This window comes from Corythoichthys intestinalis, chromosome 9, assembly GCF_030265065.1.
Source record: "Corythoichthys intestinalis isolate RoL2023-P3 chromosome 9, ASM3026506v1, whole genome shotgun sequence".
Taxonomy (NCBI): domain Eukaryota; kingdom Metazoa; phylum Chordata; class Actinopteri; order Syngnathiformes; family Syngnathidae; genus Corythoichthys; species Corythoichthys intestinalis.
The window spans coordinates 35,241,359-35,267,526 of NC_080403.1; the positions used below are offsets into that span (position 1 = coordinate 35,241,359).

Below are 26,168 nucleotides of genomic sequence, written 5' to 3' on the forward strand. Positions count from 1 at the left end.
CCTTATCAATCAAACAAAATAAAATAAGCCTGTTCAACTCTTTCGTTTCTCCTAAAGGTCTGATCAATTTTCTGTTGCATTGCCCTTTTTATCGCATTAATTCAACAATCTTATTCAATTGTTCTTTATTTGTCGGTCCAGAAAACGTGCATTTGAACCTATCAGAGCTAACTATCTATGCTGATCACGTGTCATTATGTCAGCCAATAGCGTACTGCACGAATGCTATTTTTGACCGTGACGTCGCCGTCGTACCCGGAAGTGGGTCAACATAGACACGCCCTCACATACGATCCATGTTATTACTGCTTATTTTCTGGTGGTAATCTTTCAAGAAAGAACATGCCGAGTAAACACTGCTGCTATGGAACTTGTAGAAACGACTAGACATTACGACATATGAAGGACGTTTTCTTCATACGTTTCCCGAAGCCAAAAACTCAGAGGGAAAAATGTGAAGAATGTATCAACTTGTGCGGATATCCAAGACACCAGTTTAACACCAGCAAGGTGAAGCCATTCACCTTCATATGCAGTAACATTTTGTTGGGGGCCAAAGTCCCACAAAGGACGAAGAGGTAAGCCACGTTTTGCCGTGCTGCTTCTGTCTGACAATGAATGACGTGAAAGAAATTAAAATGGTATCTGACTGCCACTGGTATTACCTTTTCTGTCGTGAAAAAACAAAGTAAGGGGGAAGTTTAAATAAATTATAGAATCAAGATTTGTTATAAATGAAAAAAACTAAGTGTTCGTTGGCTGTCAGTGAGTACCATTTGCGATCGCTACACAAAAATAGCAATGTAAATTACCCCCAAGAAAGGTCAGAGACGTAAGATAACCAGAGGATATAATATATAAGAAAGACAGGGCATATAGTGGTAAAGGATAGATTGCTCAAACAGGAGAATGTCATTGTCAGTGACGTTGGGCAATGCACACACAAAAAAAAGGTGTCGATAAAAAAGCTACCTCTGGATCATGTCGGCTCTTTTTCCCATCTTTTTCAGCCCTTGACATAACTGAACATTTGTATGTTCTTCCACATCTTTACCAGGGACTTTCGCAACAGGGACATCATTTTCAGACAAAATTGGTACGTTTAGCTCAGTAAACATCTTGAGCGTAAACTATAGTATTTACATGTATTTAGCATTCGGGAGAAACGCGAGCTTGACTCGCCTAGCAACAATTGCTAACGTCATGAATATTAATGAGCAATAGTGACGTGTTGCGTGCGGTACGCTATTGAACGGACAACCGAGTCCATGTGCATATCGAAGCGACTCCTCCTACTTAATCTCGTCAGACTCGATAACTGCTGCAGCACCAGAGAGCTCTGTCCCGTCCGTGAAATAAATATCGGTGGAAATAGATGACGCTACACAAGCATTTTATTATGCTTGTTGTTAACACTTGTGTATGTAAGTTTGATGTTGGTAGATTGTTTTGCTCCTGGATGTCTGTGTGGCCACCAGGCAGGTTGTTTCTAACATGGGGTTTTCACAGTTGCGGTCATATTTTCGGCATCAAAGCACCGTTCCATTGCTGAATCTCTTACCGGAACGGCGTTCCATACCGTTCTGGCCCACTTTTACCCCTGCCTATACCTTTAAAAAGTGCACATGCTCAGTCAGGCTTACTAAACTTTCATGGCTAGTAGTTCTGATGTGAAGTTAGTGTGTAAATTGACAAGAATGATTTTTCCCCCTACCACACAAATGTTTATTCATATGCATCTGTACAGTTAGAATTCCACTTTTAGATTTCAGCAACAGATAATTATGTCTATGCTGTAAAGCAATATTAATATAATTTCATAAAACATTTGCAGTGTAAAATCCTTCACCATGTCAATACAATTGCAAATATGTAATCAATCACGAGAAGTAAAATATGATTAACAAAATTAAAAGGGGTGTGGGGGTTAAACAATACATATTAAAGTGTCTGAGGTGCTGGCCAATGAACTGTTATAACTTCCTAAAATGGTGAGAGAAGCATCAGGTCTCTCTAAATGTTGTTCACGAAATATTTCCCTGAAATGGTATCAAGTAGTTAACTGAGAGAACTAAATTACAAATAGTTACTGGGATAAAATCTGGGTGTTTCAGATACGGTTGCCGATGTAAGTGTTTGAAACGATTGCACTGTTCTCTGATCCCTCTGCTATTCCTGGAAGCTCAATCATCTTGTTCATTCTTTTTCTTACTCATCATCTGTACAGTCTGTGTATCTTAATGATTTGGTTCTACACATAGTACAAGGTGATTAGAAAATAATGCACCAAAATCATCACGCGATATCACTTCCAGTAATACAGAGTGCACGAAAGAGCCATGAAACACTGCAATCAACACTGTGGATGCTGAAGCGCGTTTAGGAGGAATTCTCACGTCTGCTTGATGTTGTTCGTGCTGCAGGGTCACCACATTAAGTACTTGTAATACATACTAAAACTTGAGTTATGAGCAATACGTGTCTAAACTAGAATTGTGTCATGTGTTTTTGTTTTTGACGTATCACATGATGATTTTGGCGCATTCTTTTTTTAATCACCCTGTGCATTACACAATTTTACTGACATATCAGCTTGAATATTGCATTATTAAATAAAATAAAATTATAATATAGTGGATTTTTCTCTCAATTGTGAATATCCCACATACAATCAAAGTACAAAAGATTTATTTCTGGTTCTTCAGCAGTTCATCAATTTGGGTTTTAAACATGCTCTTGACATCTTCAAGGTCCAACTTTAGCTCCTCTGCCTCTTCAGCTTTTTCTCCATACATTTGCAAGATGGTGTTGTGCCTCTGCTGCAGATCCTGAAAAATAATTAAGACAGAACCATGAAAATCCCTAAAACATATGCCGTATGTTTGTCTTTGACGTTGATTTAGGCAGTCCAAACCTTGAGTTCAGTTCTCAACTTGGGGATCTCTGTAACCTGCTCCTCCATCTTGTCATTTTGATTAGTGAGTCGTACCAACTCCTCTGCCATCACAGAACGACTCCTTTCCAGACTAGAAATCTCAAGCTAATGACACAAAAAAAGATACGTTTAAGGGGGAAAGAAATGAGGTCTGGCAGTAATTCCTCATGTCTATTTAGTGATGCACTTAAAATGATTAACTATGATGATGATGATCATTAATTATGTGTGTTAATTGCTACCTGTAACTGTGAGATCTCTCCTTCCCTCAGTTTGAGTTGGGACTGCATATTCTCTATGATGCTGGAGCCACCAGACAGGCGAGCGGCTTCATACAAGTTGGTTCCACTCATTGACATGGACATGTTCCCACTTCCCATATTATGGTCTGAAGAGTCATCCTTTGAAGAGGGTGGGGGAAAAGGTATTATGCTGACCATGCAACCAAAACATAGCAAGCAAGAGACAATTTTACATGTTTTTAAATATACACTAGCAGTCGAAATCTGTCGCATTCTGACGCAATAACATAAGAAAGCGCAGCCAATCTATATTTTATTCCACAGTTATATAATTACGGTTAGTTAAACAGTTAAAATAGAAACATATCGGTACTACAACATATGATAAGGAAAGTTGCAGTTTAAAATTTTAAATTGTGTGTGTGTGTGTGGTGGTGGGGGGGGGGGGGGGGGGGCAGGATGCCATAACCAGCCAAAAAAAAAGATAGAACTAGCCTCAAAAGTATGTACCCCCTCATAATGTACACGGACACATAAAGGCAACAAAAAAAAAATAATAATAATCATAAAGCAAGAGAGTAACCCAGATGTACTAAGATATTGTCAAATGGAATAGGTTAGTTTTATTATTGAAGTAACTTTTTGGTAAGGCCTCAACAACTAATCGATCAAATCAATTAATAAATTTGTTGCCAACAAATTTGATAATCGATATTTGCCGACAGCTATGAGCGGTCTAATTTGGGTCTTTGTTTGTGAGCAATGTGAGGCTGTGTGCCCACCAGTTATTAGAGCAAGAGAGAGAGAGAGTTCACTGCTACACTCAGGCTGGGTTGCTGAATCAATATTATTACAAAGTGTCAAGAGTTAGATTGTCTTTGGTGTTGTTAGATCCAGTGTGCTCCTGTCAGAGATGAGTAAATAAGCCAATTGTATTGTTTGTATTCTTGTTGAGGAGACGTTACTACTTAGCACAGAGCGCTAAGCTAAATAGCGATTATGCTAATCAGTGTCTTAGGTGTCCTTTTGTATTGTGTTTTGGAGACGCATATTAAAACTTGAGTTCATGAGTTCATATAAAGCTTAGAGTCTCCTTTCAACACAAACTTTCATTCAAACTGTAAATTGTTACAAGAGAGTGTGCTTTGAAATTGGATTGTATTTATGAACAACTTTTTGATAAAGAAAACTGTCTGCGGCCTCCTTGTTGGATTTTATTTAGTTTGTTTAAAGAAAATAAATGAGTCATTGATACAATTTATATCAGCGCTTTGCCCACAAGAAAAAAAAAAGTCATTCAGCAGCACTCTTTTATTTGAATTAAAAGGACTTTTGTCTGATTTGTGTACTGAGAAATTCTTTTTATATTTTATACTGTTATTAAAAACTGACAAGTTTTATGTACTTAAAACAGTACAATTGTAGACTACAGTTAAAGCAACATCAGGAAGCTTTCAGTTTTGGTTGATTTTAGCGGCGCAGTTGGACAAATATGGTTGTATTTCCCATGAGGACCAGCGCACAGTGTCGTAAAATCCTGATCTTCCGGTCACCTGCAGTTGGATTGAACGATTTTTCTGTTTCCAGCGGCTGTGTGAAGGATGAATAGTGATGAGGTAATGAATCCAGTTGTGGCTAAACAATATCATATGACGATGACGTTTGATTTTGTATCGTATTGCAGTACAAACGGTATATATGATGGGATTCAAAATCAAATCAAATTTATTTATAAAGCAAAAAACTGCTTGTTTGTTAACCCCGTAACGATACGAGTATTTAAATTGTGGAACTAATGTAAATGTACTGACTTGTTTTTTTGTTGATGTTTTTTTCTGTTTTGGGGTTTCAGACGGCCTCATAGAACATGAGTGGGAACAAAAGTGTTATGTGGCTCCCTCTACAGGGTGCACTCAGCGTGTTGATGTTAATTTTATTGATGAATATATTTTTGGTTAATCATGTGTTTCTGTTTAACATATATCTATATAAATATCTCATTAAGACAGACACGTGCGACTTATAGTCAGGGGTGGCGGATATACGGACTTTTTCTAAAGTTTTGTTAAATTTGGGTTGGGCGACTTGTAGTTAGGTGTTCTCCATCGTGCAGAAGTTACGCTAACTTATGACAGCTATTGCAATCAAATAAAAACACAGATGTCACATTTCGACAAGGGCACCCTGCACTTTGACTATTTTATGCATGAAACACTTAAAAACTTTAGAAACTGACTTCAGTGCCTCATTAAATCAGTGTGTCACAATGTGCGACATTTAAGTAAGAGCACTTTAACTCCACTTCAAGCATTGAATACGAATGTTGTTACAGTTGTGGTACACCGCTTGATTATGCCTTCTAATAGATTGAATCATTTGATAAACCGCTTCCTTTTTCTCTCTTTTTTTTTTGCTTAAGGTGCAAACAAATAGGTCATTTTCAATCTGTCATGAAATGTTGCTGCTTCAGTAAAAAAAATAAAATAAAAATAGGGCTATAACAATGCAAAAATTCACTATTGGATTCGTATCATGATTCTTGACCCCCGATTTGAGAAAAAAAAAAAAACTCAATTGTGAAGTGTATTTTATTTAAGAAGAAAAGTTGTTACTGCACTTCATGATGTTTGGCCAGTTATTTTCTGACATTAAACTAAAATTGTATATTCATAATAGAATATTTTAATGTTTTCTTTCTGATGCATTCCGAGATTTCAGCTCACATCCAAGTACTGGCAGATACTCAAAATCAAGCAACTTGGACTTTGATGCAAAAAGATATCATTGGAAATTTTAACTTAAATTTTTAAGACTTTTCACCATTCAGTTGAATAAGGAATTTAAAATTTTTTTGAACTAGGGTTAGACCATATAAGAATGAGACAAGCAACTTTCTCTTCACTATTATTTTTGTAACTAATGTGTACCTGTGAGAATATAGATGAGTGCAAACCAGCATTGTCAACCCCATTGATGGAACTAGAGCGGGACAGTGAAGGTGTGGAAGAAGCTGGGGGATCATGGGTTATACTCTTCAACAGAAAAAAAACAGAACACTATTAAAGAACATAAGGGACCACAATGGACAAAATCCTTCTTCCATATCTTCCCCCATACCTTTTCTTTGAGTGCCTCTTGTGCCAAGTAACATTTTTTCTTCTCCTGTTCCACCTTCATTTTCTCCATCTCTAGTTGATTAGAGAGCAGGAGCTGTAGTGGAGAAAGGAGACATTATAAGAAGACATCTTGTAGAGGACAAAAAAAAAACACATAGGAGTAAAATTATACCTTTTCTTTCTTTGCTTCTTCAAGCATGCGACTGTGCTCTCCTTGCAGATTTGCCAACTCAATATGCTCCCTACAATCAAATATGTCACTCAAGACAGTCAGTAGAATATAAACTTGAGAAATATTTATTAGTAAATGAAATGTATACTTTATATCTACGGTCTAGTTTTAGGAGAGGTAACATTTGTATACATTATTCTTTCTTCCTTCACTAAAAGGAAGATAATGTTCTACTTTGACACAACATTGTCTTTATCTCTGCATAGCATTGCAATAATCCAATAACAACTCTCACCAAATAAGTTTTATTTAGGTTTATCATGCTTAATTTCATACTCGTTCATTTCTAGCAAAGTGAATTTACAAAGTAGTATCACATTACCAAATGCCATGAACCTCCATGAAACATCTTAATATTGAGACAAATATTTAAAAGCTTGTGCTCCTATACCAAGAGACCAACTAGACATGTGCTGATTACCGGTTTCAAGGTATACCGTGGTATGAAAACGTCAAGGTGTCAAAACTGCAAAAATATTCTGTCATACTGTCCCTAAGGTATTATCTATTTTTATGTCCCAAAAAATGCATGGAGAAATCGCTCACTTCCAGCCGTAAGGCCCTCCCCCACCTGTTGTTGCTCGGTGTCAGTGAGTTAGCTGTGCTACACGATGGCTAGTGGAGGTGAAACTCCCAATCTTTTTACCCCATCGAAGAAAACGAAATCGCTGGTATGGGAATATTTTGGCTACAGAAAAGTTACATACAGCCGCGGCGTGGAGGCGGGCCGACCGACATGTAAAACATGTTTGCGGAGGGTGGCTGCCAAGGAGGCAATACCTCCAATATGATTTCGCATTTATACAAAATTAAAGGTTAGTAACATTGTCATGAACGTTTCCCACCAGCTACAAAAGTTAACTGCAGCGTGTTTAGTGTGTCTAGCGGTGGCATAAAACGTGGTGTTTTTTTTCTCTCTGGCAACTGTCTATGTTGATAAAGAGTGTGTGTATAACGTAACCATGCTTTTTATGAAAAATAATTCAATTATTTTTGTTCTGCTGGTAATATTGTTGAGCTGTGGCTGTGGGTTTAGGCTCACCTAAAGGACTGCATTTATTTTAATTTTATTTAAAATATTTCTTTTTTTTTTTTTTTTTTAAATATATTCTAACTTAACATTATACTGATGTTCCAATTTGCTATTATGTTTTGAAAAATAAAAATTCTGTTCAATGGAAAAAATGTATATATTTTTTAAACCCAGATATCTCTAAGTAACACATTTTAGAGCTGTATTGCAATGCTGTGATACCGTGAAACGGTGATATTTTGTCTTAAGGTTATCATACCGTCAGAATATCATACCGGCACATGCCTAACACCAACCAAGTTAAAAAAAAAAATTTAAAAAAAAAGGTAGTCTGATAATGTGTAACTATAATATGAACCAAATAGGTTAACATGTTTTAAATTGGTACTTTATTACCTGCTGCTTTCATCTTCCAGTTTTTCTCTTCTACTCTTCTCAGTCTCCACAAGTGTCATGAGTCTGACCTTTTCCTGGCGAAGCAAGGAATTCTGGGACTCAAGCGAGGCCAGCTGGCACTTAATGGAGAACATTTCTTCTGTTGCGGCACGTTCCTTCTCAACTGCAACAGCTAGTTGTGCCTGGGCTTCAACTGTAAGCAGAAGAGATGAGACGCAGAATAAGAGGTCCTATTGATAGGTTTAATCAGTTTTCTTCACAAAATAACACACCCGTTGTTTAAAAAAAAAAAAAAAAAAAAAAAAAAAAAAAGAGTACCCTGAAACTACTAAATTAACTATTAAAGTTCCTTGAAGTATATTAACATATCCTCTCATCAATCAATATCCATCGACTTATCCATCTTTGGCAGATAGACACTACATTCTGCGTAGGTAAGTATAAATTAATCACAGGGCAAGCAGAAAGCGAAATAATACGGGGACTAAAATAAAACTATAGCAAAAGACGAAAACCACAAACTTGCTGATAGAAAAAAATCATCAAGCTGGTACTGTGCTTCTCCACAATTAACAGACCTGGGCATACTTTTAATTTTTCTACAAATTTCGTAAAAACATGAAATTCTTACCAAGCCTATCAGACATGCTCTTCTCTAATTTTTCCCATGATGCCGTTTGTCCACCCAGTGAAGCCTGCAGGCTCTCAATTTGACGCAACAAAGGCCTCGTTGCTGAAGTAATACTTTGACTGAGCTCCTGGTTCCTTGACCCGGCCTCTTGGAGCCTCTAAGGAAGAAGTTAAGAACAAGTATGGTATAAAGAAAACTAACGTATAGTATTAGAATGACACAACTTGTTCATTTGTACATTATTACCTGCTGCAAATCACTGATCTCCTCCCTCAAATAATCTTCTTTCCGTGCCTGCTGTTGCTCTGCCCTCTGAAGTGCCATTCTCAGGTCAGCCACCTGTATACCACATTAAGCCTTACTAAAAGTGCATTCCCATTTCATCCCCATTTCAATCCCTCAAGGGATGTTTTACCTGTTCACTCTGTAGTATATTATTGTGACACACCACACAAGGAAAGAGATGTACATACAGAGACACAATCAGTGTTGGACCGCTAAACTAAGGTTGACCAGTTCAGGGAACTTACTAAAGTGTACACGAAAACAATACTACGGAATAGATGAAGCCAAAAACTACATGCATTTTCTTGTCCACAGCAAGATTTGAAACAAGATCCTGCTTTAGTCCTTATGGTTGAAGTATTGGCAAAGAAAATATGGGTACAAAAAGAGTGCATATACCATACAGATATTTATAGTGACATTTGTACCGAGAACCTTTTATTGCGAGGGAGATGTATTTTTCACGTTTCACTATGCAGTCAATTTTTCTAGTGTGGTAATGGGCAATTTTAATCTGATATTTTGAGTAATCAAAAGGTATTTTTTGTACCTTTGTCTGCCCTTGCTCGTTCGCGTCTGTTTGTTAAACAGTGGTGACACATTTCACTTGTTAATTATATATAGATTGGATGAGTATGCATCATAGCGCAGATGCATCGGATACATATCAGATTTATAGCCACATATGAAAGATGCCTAGGCCTGATTTGAAAAAAATCTGAATTGGAGTCGGGTTCATATTGCATGAATTAGGATTTGTGTCACGTGTGGGCAAAGAAATCAGAAACGACCTGTGGTGTGAATGTAGCCCTTAGTAATCTTAGATTCAAGGGCGTAGGTTTGCATAGGGACCGTAGGGACATAACACTACCAACTTTTTAGGATGCTCAGTTAGTCCCCTACAACTTTTTAGCAACCTTATTTGCATATAGTAATGAGTTCAGGTAATTTTGTCTTCCCAAATGCCGTATGGATAGAATTGACCCACAGAATCTATCCACTCAAAATATTGAGTGGATTATTTTCATTATGTTAAGATTTACTTGCTGAATGTGCCCTGTGCTGTTCCCCTCAAAAGCACGTTTGATTGGCTGATGACTTGCATTTATTTAAAATGTTTTTTTTTCTACATTATTTATTTTAAAAATATTTTTATTTGCAGCCAATGCAGACATTTATTCAGATCATCATACATTAATCATACTCGAGGTAAAAAGTATGTAAGTATGTTAATATAATTTATGTTCAAATATTGTCAATTAAATTTGCTAATAAAATCCAGACATTTATTCTGGTTTTCAAAATGTTTCTTTAGTAGTTTTTGAAAACAAAGGTTTGAATCGAATGGTGTTTTACCTGACCAATACAATACACTTGAAAGTTAGTATAAACCACTACAGATTTATTTTGCATTAATCATTTAACCTATCATTTGGTTCATATTTGTGAAAAATGTAATCCTGACCCCCGTTCACCCAATCTATTTGGTCTTATTAGTGTCCCGTCCCCAGCAAAAAGTGTACATGCAGGTTATGCAGTTCTACCGTCCCTACCAATGTTCAGACCAAACCTACACCCTTGCTTAGAGTGTAGTATTATCAAGAAAAGGACCAAATCAGAAAACGGCAAACCATAATATACGCTGCAGTTGTAACATGAGAGCGTGACAGCATAAACAAAATTTTCACGTTACTCTTAATTATAAAGAAAATATTTACTGGTAAGAACCTAATGCATTTGTCAAATATTTCCAGCACAAGTCTGTGTCACCTGGTTGACAAGAGCCTCCTGCTGCATCCTGGCCTCCTCCTGGGCCTTCTCGAGGGCCGAGGTTTGCAACTCCTTGACCTGTATCTCCCTACTGAGAGCTGCTGCTTCAACCTCACTAGCTCTGCTTGCATTAGCTTTATGAAGCTCTGCTATTTCCCTAAAACAAAAAAAAATTACAATTTAACTAACAGGTATAATTATAATCAGCTTTTGTACAGCTTGAACAAAACCTAACCTTAACAGATTAGCTATTTGTCCATGAATGTTGTTGAACTGCAATCGTTTTGTAAAAAGAAATTGTCAAAAATGTCTGCCGATTGTTGTGCAAGATCTGCAACTGCAGGAAAGGTTTGAGGTTATTCCTGCCAAAGTTTGGTCAACCAGATATTAAATCTAAGGATTGACTCACTTTTTCCACACAAAATAATTGTGTGAGGTATATAATACGCACCTATTTTTGATAAAGATCCCACTAGCTTTAATTACCAATTTATTCAGAACAGAGTTGTTTTCGTCAACAATGCCGATAACGAAAATATTTCGTCGACGAACAATTTCGAGCTAAAAACGTCACTTGGGAGACTAGAACATAACAAGACAAATGTCAGTTGTCATCTGACGAGATGACAGAGATGAAAATGCAATATCGTTTCTGTCAAATGTTCACAGTGTGTGACATTTTCATTTTGTACGTGGAGTACGCCAGCTTGCATCGTAGCAGTGTTTGGGTCGGGTCGTGTCACTCATGTGAGATGTGTTGTGCCTCTCGCTCATTCTCCTCGTCGGAGTTTAGGATGTGTCTAAAGCTATGCTGCACTCCATCTTGCTTGTTTGGAAAGACGTTAAGATTTGTTTTCTTATCTTAGTAAGAGAGAATGTACAATGCTGCTTTAGCCTTTAAAGGTCCGTGCTGAGTGATAATCAGACACTACATGTAACTCCTAGCGTTAGCATAGCATTTGGATTAACATTAGCTTCATAATGGCGAGCGTCAACACTGTCCAGTCTAAAGCAGAGCCACTTGGCTTTTCTGGTCAATGTAGAGGAGCGCCAGTTGGCGAAATGGCATTTAGCTAATAGTCCACTTCAGCTATTTTGTTTGGTAAATGAGCAATTAGTGAGAAATAATGATTGCTTGGCTAGAGGTGAATAGAAAAAAAAATCCCAGACTTCCCATTGTTAAACACTCAGACAACGTTTTTTTTTTTTTACATACAGTTCATTCGTTCCAGGTGGGTTTAATTGAAAATGATGTACTGCTTTTCCTGCTGAGTGGTTATTGTCATCACCAAGTCGGGGTTATCCTTGTAGATGCTACAATATGAGCTCATCTGTCTATGTTGAGTCGAAATTGTTGGAAACCTTTTTTTTTTTGACCAAAACTTTGGAATTTTACGGACAAAAATATTTAGAGTATTTGTCAACTAAAACCGGAAGATATTTGTATAAGATTTCGTCGACTAAAACTACAAGTAGACTAATAAGTTCTTTCGTCCAAAAACTAAGACTACACCAAAAATTAAAAGGCCTGCCAAAAAAAACAAAAAAACAAAAAAAAAAAAACACTGATGCAAAAATTTGATTTTTAAGGGTTCACATAAATTCCCTCTGCTGTATTATTAGTAGGATCGGGCAGACTTATTTTAGATAAAGATCACACTCCCTTTCATGATCAATTTATGCGGGAATTTGATTTTTAAGGGTTCACATAAATTCCCTTTGCCGTAATATTAGGAGTATCGAGTAAGTTGGTGGTGTTTACTTGTAGGAGTTATCAAGTGCTGCCTGGAGACTTCTATTCTTCTCAAGCAGCTCCTCAGAGCTCGTCTGCAGTCTGCTCTGTTCCTTCTCATGACACTCCACAGCTGTGTTCAGTTTCTTGATGTTGTCTCTGTGCTGTTTTTCAACTTCTTCCTTCCCCTCCAATACCTAAATAACATGCATAAAACAAAAATGGTACTTTAATCCCCAAAACAGATTGCATGGGTTTCTAAAGGTAATTTACTTTAATTTTGACGACGGCATCCAAGTCAAAAGTTAAAGGACCAAAAATGAGTAACACGTTTTTCCATTTAGGAATAGAACATACTACAGATGACATAAGATCTTAATTGTGTCTATTTTACAGTATTTCGTTTTGCTATAATTTGAATTATCGAGAATATTGTGTTGTTCAGTCTGCAGAAGTGTAGATCCTCTCCTCAGTTGCAACAGAAAGAGGAACAGAAAGTGAAAAGCATCTGTTATTTGCTTAAAAATCAGTCACATTCTGGACCTTTTAAAATGTCCTAAAATGCCATCAGATGGCAGCAAAGCCATAGAAAAGTAATCCTACTTCGTCACACCTTTAGTTCAAACATTTTAATGTGTTTCACTTCAATATAGTACCTTGAAACTAAGATATTACAAGATGGCAGCAAAAACATAAGCAGAGTTTTGAGGGAGGCCAGGCCCCCCTGCTGGCCGAAGAGTGTCACGGCATGTAACTGACTATATCTATATACATATATATATATATATATATATATATATATATATACACACACACACACACAGTGGGGAGAACAAGTATTTGATACACTGCCAATGGGTTTTCCCATTGACTGTGTATCAAATACTTGTTCTCCCCACTGTATATATAAGTTGTAAAGCAAGAAAACAACAAAAATAAATGAAATGAACAAAATAAGATATCTTTATAATGGGTCATAATTATTTTTCGAACAGATCATGTGACTAGCACCTTAGACGATCATTTGCTTTTCATATCATTTTCAAAAAAAAAAAAAAAACAGGGAAGGCAATTTAATTTTTTACAAATGTTTTTTTTCTTTGATTGAAAATATTTTTTTTTATGATTAAAGCAACTTTTTGGGGGATTGAATGATTTAGACACAAATGTCATACCCATAATATGGCCCAAACAAAAAAGATTGCTAAAATCAAAGAAAACTTTTCTTTTTTAATGAAAAAATAAGTCTTTTTTGATTGAAGTGATTTTTCTTTTGAATTTTTTTTTTTTTTTGTATGAAGCAACTATATTTTGATTAATAATGACCAGTGTTGGGCACGTTACTTTAAAAAAGTAATTAGTTACATTACTCACTACTTCTTCCAAAAAGTGAGTTAGTAACTGAATTACTCTATAGTAAAAGTAACTAGTTACCAGGGAAAGTAACTATTTCCGTTACTTTAAAAAGAACTTGTTGTATGCCAAAGAATTTGAAATTTTCTGAGCAGTATTCGAGTCAGTGGAATAAAGAACAGACAGGTAGTTAACTTGTTAGGTGCTTCAGCAGATTTGAATTGCTTACCACAGATGTCGACAAAAGCTTTGCCCCAGGACATAAATTACACATTACATACAGGTTCTTTCCTTTAATTTCGACAAACTTGAAATAGTGTCTATATCTCCACCTCTTAAAGGACAATTTTTCTTCTGAATGCTCAGCCATCCCGACCCTGTGCATCTGATTTGCGTGTGTGTGTTTGCCGCACCCGCTGTTCCGGTTTGCTTGTGAAATCACCGGCTCTGATTGGCTTATCACGACACATGACTCTAACCCTCAGCCAATCACAATCACTTCCATCGCATCTCTCGAGGGGCATTCAGGTAGGGTCGTTTCCCGACAATTCACGTCACCTTCAAAGCGTCTGCCGTCCTCAAGATGGAAGCAGAATTATTGCTGGCTGACAGTGGGAGATGGGAACGTGGCTAGCATCAGGTGTAGCAAACACAGAAATGTTACCAAACTTTGGAAAGCATTGTCTAATTGAATGAGCAGGAACAAACAGCTTGGAGTCAGAAGTACGTGCGCTGTTCTCGAACCTGAACGCACCCCAAGTCTTGGATGACAAATCAACAGAGCAGAGAGTCGACTCGACACGGCTGGTAGTTTCTTCAATTTATTCAGAGTAAGTAACGCAGCGCTTTTGACCGTCAGTAACGGTAACGGCGTTGTAACGGCGGAAAAAGTAATTAGTTAGATTACCCCGTTACTGAAAAAATAACGCCGTTACGTAACGGCGTTATTTATAACGGCGTTACTCCCAACACTGATAATGACACAAATGTCCGAGCCAAAATGTGGCCCAAACACAAAACAACATTACTTCAATCAAAAAAGTTGCTTCATTCAATACAAAAAAAAAAAAAAAAAAATCATATAAAAATAGCTTTCAAACGCATTTTTTTGAATTTCAAATTTATTTTTGCATTCAAACACTGTGTTTTTGTTGAAGTGACTTTTTTTTTTAAATTGAAACTATATACATTTCGATTGAAGCGACCTTTTTTTTTTTTTTTTGAGATCGAATAATAAAGACAAATCTACCGCCATATGGCTCCGCCCAGGGGATACAATTTTTGACTGAGGTAACTAAATTGGCAGGACACCGGCGGGCGTACCATATTCAATGGATGATGATCTTGGTGAAAAGTATAGCTGTCCTGCCAGCAGCCTGATTTAGAATTCCCCTCAAGAATGATGGGAAACAAACAAAAAAAAACGCTCATTTTCAACTTATTATAAATTTTCTTGTAAGTTAATTTTATTGCTGACACTGCGTTTCGGGGTCATCAACATGTTGTGGCCCCCCTTCCCCAAAAGTCAAACTCCACCTATGAGCAAAAATGTTAATAGAGAAGTACTATTCGACTGAGAGTCAAGCCCATACACACTTTGTGTGTTTGCTTCTCCCAATCGGTGGACAATTTGATTTAATTGCCTTTCTATATAGAGTTTTGGCTGCTTGGAACATGGTTAAGCGGCCTTGTTAGCCCTTATATCTTGCCCTTCCATGTGTTTTACAGATAGGGTTTATGCTTTTTCCTTTTCGTACAAATGTCTCCCATGTTTACAATTGGCTTTGTTGAATCTCATATGGTGAAATGTTTCTAACAGTTCACAAACTCCAACCTGCTGTAGGTGTCCAAGCTCATCCTCCAGCTCCTTGATTTTCTTCTGCTGCTTGGCGAGTCTTGTGTCACTGTCCTTCTCCTTCACACGCAGCTTTTTGATGATATTACTATGCTGAAGCTGTTGTTTGGACAACTTTTCACCTTGAAATCAAAGTAGACAAGTAAACACTTTATGACACCTGAGGACTATTTTACTCAAAATGTCCATAATGTTCTGACCATATTTTTCTAATATAAGATGCATCAAGAAAGAAGTGGGTTTTGAGTTGCTGCATTGAAGGCCTTGACTGGCATTCTTTTTTGTTTTTCTATCCATTTTATATTCCCTGAATTCTTATTCAGTCTAGTGGCTAGCATGTGTGGCTCAGTTCTGAGGTTAGGCCTTTCAGGTGTAGCTTACATGTTCTCCCTGTGCTTGTGTTAGTTTCTTCTCCCTACATCACAACAAACACGCAAGTTAGGTTAATTATGATTGGTTGTTTGATTATACAGATAATGCCATCGCCTGGCGCTTCTCATTTTAAGTCGGTTAAGATGCGCTGCAGCTCAACAATTACCCACAGGTTAAGTGATATAGAAAGAAGTTAAAAAACCTTCATTATGTTTTGGACCCTGGCGATGAGCTGCTGCGCCCTTGTCCGACATTGGAAAAAGCTCAAGCAGTAAATTCTTGAAGACACACTGGGAAAAAAAGAGAAGCTTGTGTTCCCAAACTTTCTTGCTGGGCTAATTAGATTAAGATCCCAATGACAAGCCAGCATCAACATTAATAACAGTCAAACTAATGCAGTTAGTGACAAACTCTGTTATAAAATTTCATTCATTCATTTTCCAAGCCACTTATCCTCACGAGTAAAAAAAAAAAATTTTTTTTTAATTAAAAGAGACTGAGTCTTTTTGCTTATTCAAGTAACCAGCTGACCTTATTTTTATGTCATATAACAGCAGCTGAAGAATACAGTGGTACAAAAAGGCAAAATGCATATGATCTTCAGTTGTAATAGCGCCTACTTTCTAAAACATTTAAAACCACTTCGTGCCACAAAATTTTTATGTGTCCATTTACCGTATCACTTATCCTTTTCAAGGAGCCAAGGGTCAGTCTCAGAAAAATTGAGAGATGAACACCTTCAAGCTATCATCTTAGTGCAGTTTTGTTTGATGGAAGGAGAAAAAAAATAATTTCCAACTAATGTAAATACATTAACTAAACAGTATCCCGAACAACACAGTCACACGTGTTTTGTAAACTACAACTGGTGACCTTTTGGCCAACTCAGATCTTTGGCATTAGAACCTAACTTTTTTTTTCCCAACTCTTTACTGAGTCGTACCTTCTTCAAGCAGGCCTCTGATCTGTTCTTCCTTCTCTTTGATGAGCTCCATTGTATCTCTGGAATTGAGTCTTAGAGATAGTTCTTCTCGAAGGCCTTTAATTTCCTGTGAAGATATGCAAACCTTGAAGCAAACCCTTGGGATCTTCTGGAGATTGTTAGTTTCAAAATAAATTTTAGTAGGCGGAACTACAATGTATCATCTTAAGACATTAGATAAAGTTAACTAAAATCAAAATTACCTTTTTGGCTATATCTCTCTCTTTACAAGCCAGCTGAGCTTTCCTTTCAGTGTCCGCTATGCGCTGTGTAAATTCATCCTTTAAGGATTGAACTGTGGAGCTCTCCTCTTTTAGAGCTATAATTTCACTGCAGGGGAAACACATATAGTAGTATAAACGTCTATCATAATACAGTGCATGTTGACTACAGTCTACAGCAAGGGTGCTCATTACATCGATCGCGACCAACCAGTCGATCGCAACACTAGTGTTGGTATATCGTGGCAGAAAAAACAAAAAGGCCAAAAAAGCTTTTTTTTTTTTTTTTTTTGTGCAATATTGCTGCTGACTTTTGTAGGCGCAATACGATGCTATACAAATAAAGTTAGATCTTATTGGGGGGGGGGGAATGACATAAACCTATCATCCATCCTATCACTGGATTGATAAAACTTGAAATGTAGATCTGGAGCAAAAAAAAAATTTGAGCACCCTTGGTCTACAGCAGTGGTTCTTAACATTGCTTAAGGCATCGAGCCACATGAGTTTCACATGTGCATTAACCAAACCCTTAGGAATTAGAAAAATCTTTTTTTCAAATTTAAAATCGATATATCTAAGATAGCTAGGTAAAACCCAAGAGGATTTCAATTCAAATTTGTTCTCACTTAGACAGCATGTTTTTAAACAGGCCAAAATGTATGTTTTTATCTTTATGCGTGCAGCATCATCAGACCACTAAACAAAGACTGGCCCAATGCACATCTTAGAATTTTTTTATTCAAATGTGGAGGAAAATCTCTTATATTGTTTAACATTAAACCTGCTTGGTTGCATTAACCTTGACCGTGCAGTTAGTCATGTTTACATCTCAAATGATATCAGATTTAATGAAAAACCCTGCACAAATTGATCACCAAATTTGTAGTCACTTTGTTAAAAGAGAAACAAACAAAAAAACTGAATCTTCTCACAAATCCAATAAACAGTGTGAATTTACAACAAATAATTTTACTTTTTGGTTTGTTTTTCACATTGGAAAATGAAATTAAACTTGATTCATTTCACAATGTTTCTATTTTTGTTTTCATGTCAACATTCTCATTCTATCACATCCTTGCCTCTCAGTATTTTCATGGCGTAAAATGTGACGCAAATGTTTTTTTTTCCCCCTTCATGTTTTTATGGAAACTCAATGCACTGTAAAGTGGGGACTAACCAGTCCAAAACCTGGTCTATAACGCCACTTTTCCTTGGTTTTAGCATCCAAAAATACAGTCCTGCGTGTCTTAACCTTCACCGAACCCCTTAGACCACAGGTGTCAAAACGATTCCAGAAAGGGCCAAGTGGGTGCTGGATTTTGTTCCAAACGATACCGCACAGAGAGTTTAACCAATTAACTTCCTGCTGAAACAAGCAGCACCTGACAAAGTTTAACTGATTACTAGGGGTGTAACGGTACACAAAAATCTCGATTCGGTACGTACCTCGGTTTTGAGGTCACGGTTCAGTTCATTTTCGGTACAGTAAGAAAACAAAATGCAAAATATAATTGTGCAAGCTGTTTATTACACACTTTTGTGCTTTCAACAATAGGAACATTAGCCTATACAAAGCTAGAATTCTGCTCAAAAACTAGCAGGTATTTAAAGATAATAATCCAACAACAATTTTCCTTTAAGACCCCGCGTATTGGTCAGCTTTGTCTCTGAAAGAAAGAAGAAAAAAGTCCGGTGCTAAAGAGAAAAGCAATCCCAATGACAAAGATTTTAACATGTATTTTACAAATGAAATGCCTCAATGAATCATTTTTTTTCTTATGAACGGTTTTCAAAAGCTTTATTGGTGGATTTTCTCAAAGCGCCACACAGAAATTAATAAATTTAAATGTGTAAGCAGGATTTTATTATTTAATTACAGGTGTTCTAGCTCATTTCAATTTATTTTATTTAAATAAATTATTTATTTTATTATGTGTTTATATTTTACAAATGTAATATAGTATTCGTTGATATATTATATTTTATGTTGGATAACTTTAGTTCTTATGTGAATATTAGTTCCTACTTGTTTTGTTGTGGTCGGAGGGTTTTGTATTGAACGCGGGGCCGTGTTGGTTATTATTATAGCAGAGAAGACAGCAGTAAATCAACAAAGACACGTCAACTGTGCCCCGATCTACCACACCGATCTGATGGACTCAAAAAGTGAGTTACGTTTGCATATTAGTTTGAAAATCGACCGGATCCACCGTTTTTTTACACGAGTGACTTCCGGTCTGCCCGATGCTAGCTAGTAGTATGTATTGACGCAGGAGGGCCGCGTCTCGCGTCAAATAATAAACTCTGCCGTTCTTTTCTTGTGCGTCGCGTTGAGCCGCTTCTGACACACGGCCGCACTGCGACTGGTGTGCATTGGCTAATTGACTTTAGCGCCCGCGTTTCACTGCGGCCATGTTGTCGCGCCGTTGACATTTTTTATACTGTCCTACCGTGTTGGTCCTCTTTATAGTATAGAAGACGGAGTAAATATAATCTACACAAAGAAACTGTAACCCGATGGACTCACAGCCTCAAAAAGTAAGGGTTACATTACGTTAGAAACTCGTTCGGTACGCCTCCGTTCTGAACCGAGGACCCCGAACCGAAACGGTTCAATACAAATACATGTACCGTTACACCCTTACTGATTACACATGTAAAAGATCTAATTGGTGAAAAGGTGTCCTCTTCATTGGTTGGAAAGCAAACCTGCACCCACTTGGCCCTTTCTGGAATCGGTTTGACACCTGTGCCTTAGACTGACTCACCAGACCCCTGGGGTTCGATCGAACCCACGTTAAGAACCACTGCCCTTTGAAAATTATTTTTCATAACAGGTACTTTGGGTTTTTTGTGTGGTTTTTTTGAGGGGGGGGGGGGTTGATGCATTCAACGCTACAATTGGATTATGTCAAAACAACTCTAATATCAATTTGAGAGGTTCCTGAGCCACATTAATTACAGTTTCAAATGTCAATACACCCTATACTCACTCTCTAAGATTGTCACACTGTTCCTCCAGTCCAGCCTTGTCCTTGCTGACTGCCAGCAGCTGAGATTCTCTCTTTTCAAGGCGGCCAGTCAGCTCAATAATGACCTACAACCACACAAATTTGCGTTTCAGCCAATATTTTTAATCCAAAAAAATATTTCTCTATAATAGAATTTGTTACCTTCTGCAGTTCAAGAATCTTGACTGTAGAATCACCTTTACTTTCCTCTGTGTTTGGCGAAATAAACTCTGAATCAGACTGTGCAACATTTGCCTCCAGTTCGTGTTCCTGCTCCACCAAATGTTCCGGTTGTTCACAATTCACAGGCGTCACACTCCGTCCACTCTCCTCCATCTCGTCCACGGACTGCTCCCTCACAGGTGCAGTGAAACACTCTTCAGTCTTCTCTTTTACCTCATGTGTCCTTTCCACCAATTCACATTCCTGCTTCTCACAAACATCTGATGAAACATCTGTTTGAGGGGCAGCACCCGAAGTCACGGAAGCAAGTGTCCGACTGCCAGGGATCTCGTCATCCGAGTTAATCTCACTGACACTCCGACTATCCAGCGACTGTACACTGAATGAATCAATGCGCTCAAATGCATCTGAAGATGAACCGCAACTCTCTGTGAGTTTTGGGTAGTCTTCCAGGCGAGGGAAATCTCCACACGCTGAAGTGGAAAGAAGTTGGAACGAGCCATGCATCAAATGAAGGCCAGCTTTTCCCTCTCCTGTCTCTTGTCTAGAGCTGGCTGAGCTCTCACTCAAGACACTCTCATGGTCCAGTACTTCAATGTCACTAGTAGTAGATGTTCCTGAAGAGAAGGCACTAACCGGAGGGGAGGGGGTGTCACTCTGACGGTCTTCTGGCTTTGAGTCTTTTTGCTCTAACTGTACATCCTTGGAAGATTGAGACGCTGGTGGATCAGTCTTTTTACATTTCGAAGATGTACAAGATTCAGAAGAATCTGAGGGATTTTTGCCAACCGGATATTCCAATTGAATCTGTGACCACTCTATGTTACAGTCAGCAGAAACTTCAGTGACAGAGTTTTGTTGCACTCTGCTTGTATTGGTCCTTGTGTCGTCTGAGCTGCAGGAAATGTCACCACAATTTTCAATGGGAGAAACTGGTTGGAGAAGAATAGCTTCCTGGTCCAAGGATTCAAGCTCCACTAGTTGGCCATCAACAACTGTCTGACAATCGTGAGACGAATCAGCAGACGTGGTCTTTTGGGTCTCTACTTTCTTCATCAACATAACATTTTTGCTGTTATTCTTGGTTTCCTGAGGCTGTCTCTGAGATTTAGCAGGAGGTACAGACACTACCTGGGATGAGGTGACACATTGCACATCTCCGGGTGGCAGGAAGGCACTAAAAAAGTTTTCAGATTCATCCACAACAGTGCGGGTGACAGGTGTAGTGATGGCCTCAGAGGGAGGTGGAGTTAAAGTCTTTTCTTCAGGTGGTGCTTCCCACTGGGTCATCCCCCATCCTCCACTTAATGACAACTTTTCAGGTAATGTTACATCTGACAAGAAAAAAACAAGGCGTTTAGACACCATATTAGAGACATTATCCTTAAGAAGTTAATGTTGTTAACCTACCTTCATACGGCAACACAGTCAGGTCACTCCATTGGCCCTCTTCTTTTATGTCCAAAACACGATCGATTGATTTCTGAGCTGTTGTTAATGCTTGTTTGGCAAAAGTGGACAGATGAGATGCGTTGAACCAACTCATCTTGCCTACACAGCTAACAATTAAGCTAGCACCAAGTTACGTAGATATTGAAAATAAATCAACTACCACAGCGAAGCCAATTCATCTTGTGCTGTAATTTTTTGCTTTGACCGAGGACCTTACGTGACAACTCTTCCTTATTCCAAGAAGTATCAGTCAGAATCGCTTTGTTGACAGCTACAGCCAAGCTAGTTAGCTAAAGCTAGTAAAGGAACAACGTTATTCATATCTTGCGATAAGGATAGACGGTATTCCGAACACCAATATTACAAAAACAGTACCTGACAAAACTCTTACCATAGTCATCAAAGCGATCGTAATATCATTTACGTTTGTTTGGGACGCTGACAACTGGTAAGCTTGTTGCATTAGCGATGCCACTACTTCCGGTACACGTAGCAGCGTGACGTCATACTGTCTCGTCTGACTCTTTTGCAGGTTTCGGCAAACCATTTTTTTTAAACTACTTGTACCTTTGTTTGCCTCTTGTGGTGGTCTAAACTTGGTTATTTTTCAAACAATCCTAATATGAGTTATTTCATTATGGATTTTTTTTTAAATATCTAACAGAAATGCCCACTGGTTGCGGCCCCAAGTAACACTCTAAAGTAGTTTTTTTTTTTTTTTTTTTTTTTTTTTTTTTTAATTAATTTATTTATTTAATAGTATTTAACTCATTGCATCCTACTGTCGGCGACAAACGTCCATTTCATTTTAACTGTGAGCAATAGCCATGAATGCTCGTCTTTCAGCGCCACTAACTAGCGCTGTTAATGGCAGACAATGAGTTAAATGAGTGCCCTGAATGGGTATTTTTTTTTTTTTTTAATAATAACATAATTTGTGCATTAATGGCTCAATACAAAACATTAAAAAAATAAAAATAAAAAATAAATTTAAAAAAAAATAAACAAAAAAGAAGTCAAAAATATTCTTCACTGTGAAAAGTGAATGCTGGATAACGTTGTGACGAAGGGGGTCAGCAACAGTTTGGGCCAGCACTTGACAGCATTTAAAAGAAGTGCATTATTCAGTATTCGTTATTCGGGTATCTTCATTTCGAAGCATTCCAAGCTGAGACTTTCTTCTAATTTTAGCCCGATCATTAAAAAAATCCCAAACCAAATTAAACGAGTGGCTTCAAAGAAATTTATCATTAAGAGTACGTACGGAACCTATTCTCTAACGCAGAAGGATTGTCCAGGCTGATTTATTCTTCTTATTCTCTTCCAGTGATTCTAAAACGTGTAACCGAATACTATTTGACTTCAATTGGAAGAACCGAACTCACTATATTGAAAAAATTTACTGATGAACACATATGATCATCTGAATGCCATAGATTTTTGTAGTTTGAACTGCACCTTCAAAGTTAATTGGGCCAAACACTTCCTTAAAAATCCACTTTCAATTTGGAATTTCATCCCTCATTTTTTTTTTTTTTTTTCTAAGAAAGGTGGCCTGAACTTTATTCTGAGTTGTAACTATGATGTTGACAAATTGTCAGGATTGTCTCTCTGTTTCACAAACAAGTCTTATTAGCATGGTCCATGATCTACAAACATAACTTTTCACCACATACACACATAATCTGGAATAACAGAACAATTCTTCATGAAAACAAACCTTTATTCTTGGACAATTGGATGCAGAAAAAAATCTTCTTTGTGTCTCAACTTTTTAATGGCAACAATGTTTGCTACATAACAAAAGTTTGAATAGATCTGCCCGATCTCTATTTCAGAATGAACTTAGATCCACACCGTATGTTAAATCTTTTTGGAATCAGTTTGTTGGAGATATCATTTGGTCTAAGGTATGGACGATGCCCAACATGTTTCTACTGACTAATATGGTCAAAGAAGTCTCTTTCAAAATCATCCATAGATACTACCCTACAAAACACTACATGAAAAAATTCAAGCAGGACAGACAAACTGTGCGTTCTGTGGGAGTCATCCAGAGACGGTTCAGCACCTTTTTTGGACCTGCTCTTTTTCCAATAAGTTTGGGAAAGAATTTTGCAAGTTCATCGCCAGGAATGTACATGTGGAGTTCAAACTCAAATGGGAAAATGTCATTTTTTGTTTTTATAAAAAAACTCAAAGGCGAAAATATTTTTATTATTTATCTACTCATTTTTTAATCGAAATTCTACCTCCACAAATGTAAATTTAGCAAGATGTTACCATCTTTTACTCACTTTTATAATGAAACAGTGTGTTACATACATATGTTAAAAAAAAAAAAGTCAAAGAATCTGAAAGCAGAAAAAAACTTTATATTTGTGTGGATTTAAAACTTTTTTTTGTGAATAATTCCTTACAGATTTACTCGTTGTTTTTTTCTTCTCTTCTCTGATGTGCAATGTTTGGACTGTTTATACCCCCTGGCATATTTGTGTTTGTTTTATTTTTTGTTTGTTTGTATTGTTGGTTGTTGTTCTATTTTTTTTTACTTGTATTGTTGTTTGTTCTTCTGTCTGTCATTTTGTTAAAAAAAAAAAAAAAAAAGCACTTGACAGCAGTGTTTGCATAAAATCGCCAACAGGAGGCAGCATCTATATGTTTGCTTTCACACGTCAATGCAAAAACGTTAATGTTCGCCACGTTTTGCAGTTTAAAATTAGTTTTAGTTAGTCCAGTAATTATTTTTAATATTCTACCAATCTTAATACCTATATACCTGGTATACCTTAACAATTATTTAAGAGTCTGAAGGATTATAGCGTAGTACAAAAATCCATTGTGGTTATTTGAAACGTCATAGTGAATAAATTAAAATGTCAACTCGTCCAAACTAATTGCGATAACATCAATAAACTTTAAATTACTGCTGTATTTACTTGTACCAAACAATAAGACGCAACAGCTGTTTAAAATAAGAAAAAGCCCCAATAAATGTTGATAGACTGCACTGGGCTGCCATCAGAGTGCAGGATTACATGAGGCATTTAGTGTGAATGGAAGACATTAAATTGAGAACCTGTGATTAAGCTTAATGGCTTTAGCAAGGAAGATAGCTCCCACTAGTATGTGATTTACTGCGTCGGCATTGAGTTAATGAACCTTTGTGTTTAATTTCTCATTCCACAATGATTAATGAACCTAAGAGGAACTTCCTCCATGCATTTTAATGGGTACGCAAACATAATTTTTCATTCTGTCTGGATTCTCAAATGTTTTAGGGAAATGTGAAATAAATGCAGTGGTGTACAGTCAGGATCTGTAAGTCCTTCTCTGTTGGCAGTAAAAACAATACTGTATAAGAAGGACTACATTTGCAATATATATATTAGGGCTGTCGAACGATTAAACATTTTAATTGAGTTAATCACAGCTTAAAAATTAATTAATCGTAATTAATCGCAATTCAAACCATCTCTAAAATATGCCATATTTTTCTGTAAATTCTTGTTGGAATGGAAAGATAAGACACAAGACGGACATAAACATTCAACAATAAACTAACTGTACATCAGTACTGTATTTGTTTACTATAACATTAAATCCACAAGATTGGCATTAACATTATCAACATTCTTTTTGTTAAAGGGATCCACGGATAGAAAGACTTGTAGTTCTTAAAAGGTAAATTTGAGTACAAGTTATAGTAATTTTATATTAAAACCCCTCTTAATGTTTTCGTTTTAATAAATTTTGTAAAAATAATCAATGAAAAAATAAACTAATAGCTCACTATTGTTGACGTCGTCGAGCGGGACGTCACATGGGCTCCCTACCGTTCTTCCACAGTGTCTTTAACTAGATAAGGTAGTGATTGAAATACACCATAAGTTGTCAATGTAGAGTTTTAAATTAATTAGAGATCTAGTCAAGGCAAAGTCTGAGTAAGTTTTATGTATATTTTGCATAGCTATTTTTTATTGGGAATGCCAGTTCTTTTTGCATTTTTTTGAGAGATAGTAATATTATTTTTGTTGTGCTTTCACAAAATGATACTGTAGCGACTTAACTGTTCCGCCCAAATGCATGATGGGAAGTTGGGCAACCATGACTGTCAGTGGTGTCTGCAAATGGTAGCCTATACAGTATTTTCTGCGTTGTGTTCAATGAAGAGTGTTGAGATAAAGGTCGTCTCCTGTGAGAGATAGGAATATTATTTTTGTTTTATATATGTATTTGCAAGCCCATTTTCCCTGGAATGTCCTTTTCCAAGCCTTTTTAGTTTGTTTCTTACGCTTTCTTGGAATGTCCTTTTCCAAGCTTTTTTAGCTGGTTTCTTAAACTTGCCTCTGCAAAAATACATG

The 26,168-nt window shown here is 37.0% G+C and overlaps 1 protein-coding gene across 1 annotated transcript; it reads right to left on the reverse strand.

The window, feature by feature from the left end:
- Positions 1-1,686: 1,686 nt before the first annotated feature.
- On the reverse strand, positions 1,687-22,331 carry tmf1 (TATA element modulatory factor 1). Its single transcript, XM_057846971.1, has 18 exons — positions 22,196-22,331; positions 21,763-22,100; positions 20,332-21,686; positions 20,152-20,255; positions 17,138-17,264; positions 16,896-17,001; positions 15,560-15,702; positions 12,403-12,569; positions 10,641-10,797; positions 8,832-8,924; positions 8,586-8,742; positions 7,955-8,147; positions 6,466-6,535; positions 6,295-6,387; positions 6,105-6,209; positions 3,178-3,336; positions 2,915-3,040; positions 1,687-2,828 (listed from the first exon to the last, which is right to left on the reverse strand). Exons 2-18 carry the CDS (start codon positions 21,896-21,898, stop codon positions 2,688-2,690), a joined length of 3,432 nt encoding a protein of 1,143 aa, XP_057702954.1. The 5' UTR covers positions 21,899-22,100; positions 22,196-22,331; the 3' UTR covers positions 1,687-2,687.
- Between the last annotated feature and the right edge of the window lie 3,837 nt (positions 22,332-26,168).

Coding starts and splice junctions, on each gene's coding strand:
- tmf1 (XM_057846971.1), bottom strand. CDS start 21,898: ATGAGTTGGTTCAACGCATCTCATCTGTCCACTTTTGCCAAACAAGCA. Junction 6,536..7,954: donor CTGGAAGATGAAAGCAGCAG/GTAATAAAGTAC, acceptor ATTTGATTGTAG/GGAGCATATTGAGTTGGCAA. Junction 3,041..3,177: donor GAGAGATCTCACAGTTACAG/GTAGCAATTAAC, acceptor TTGTGTCATTAG/CTTGAGATTTCTAGTCTGGA.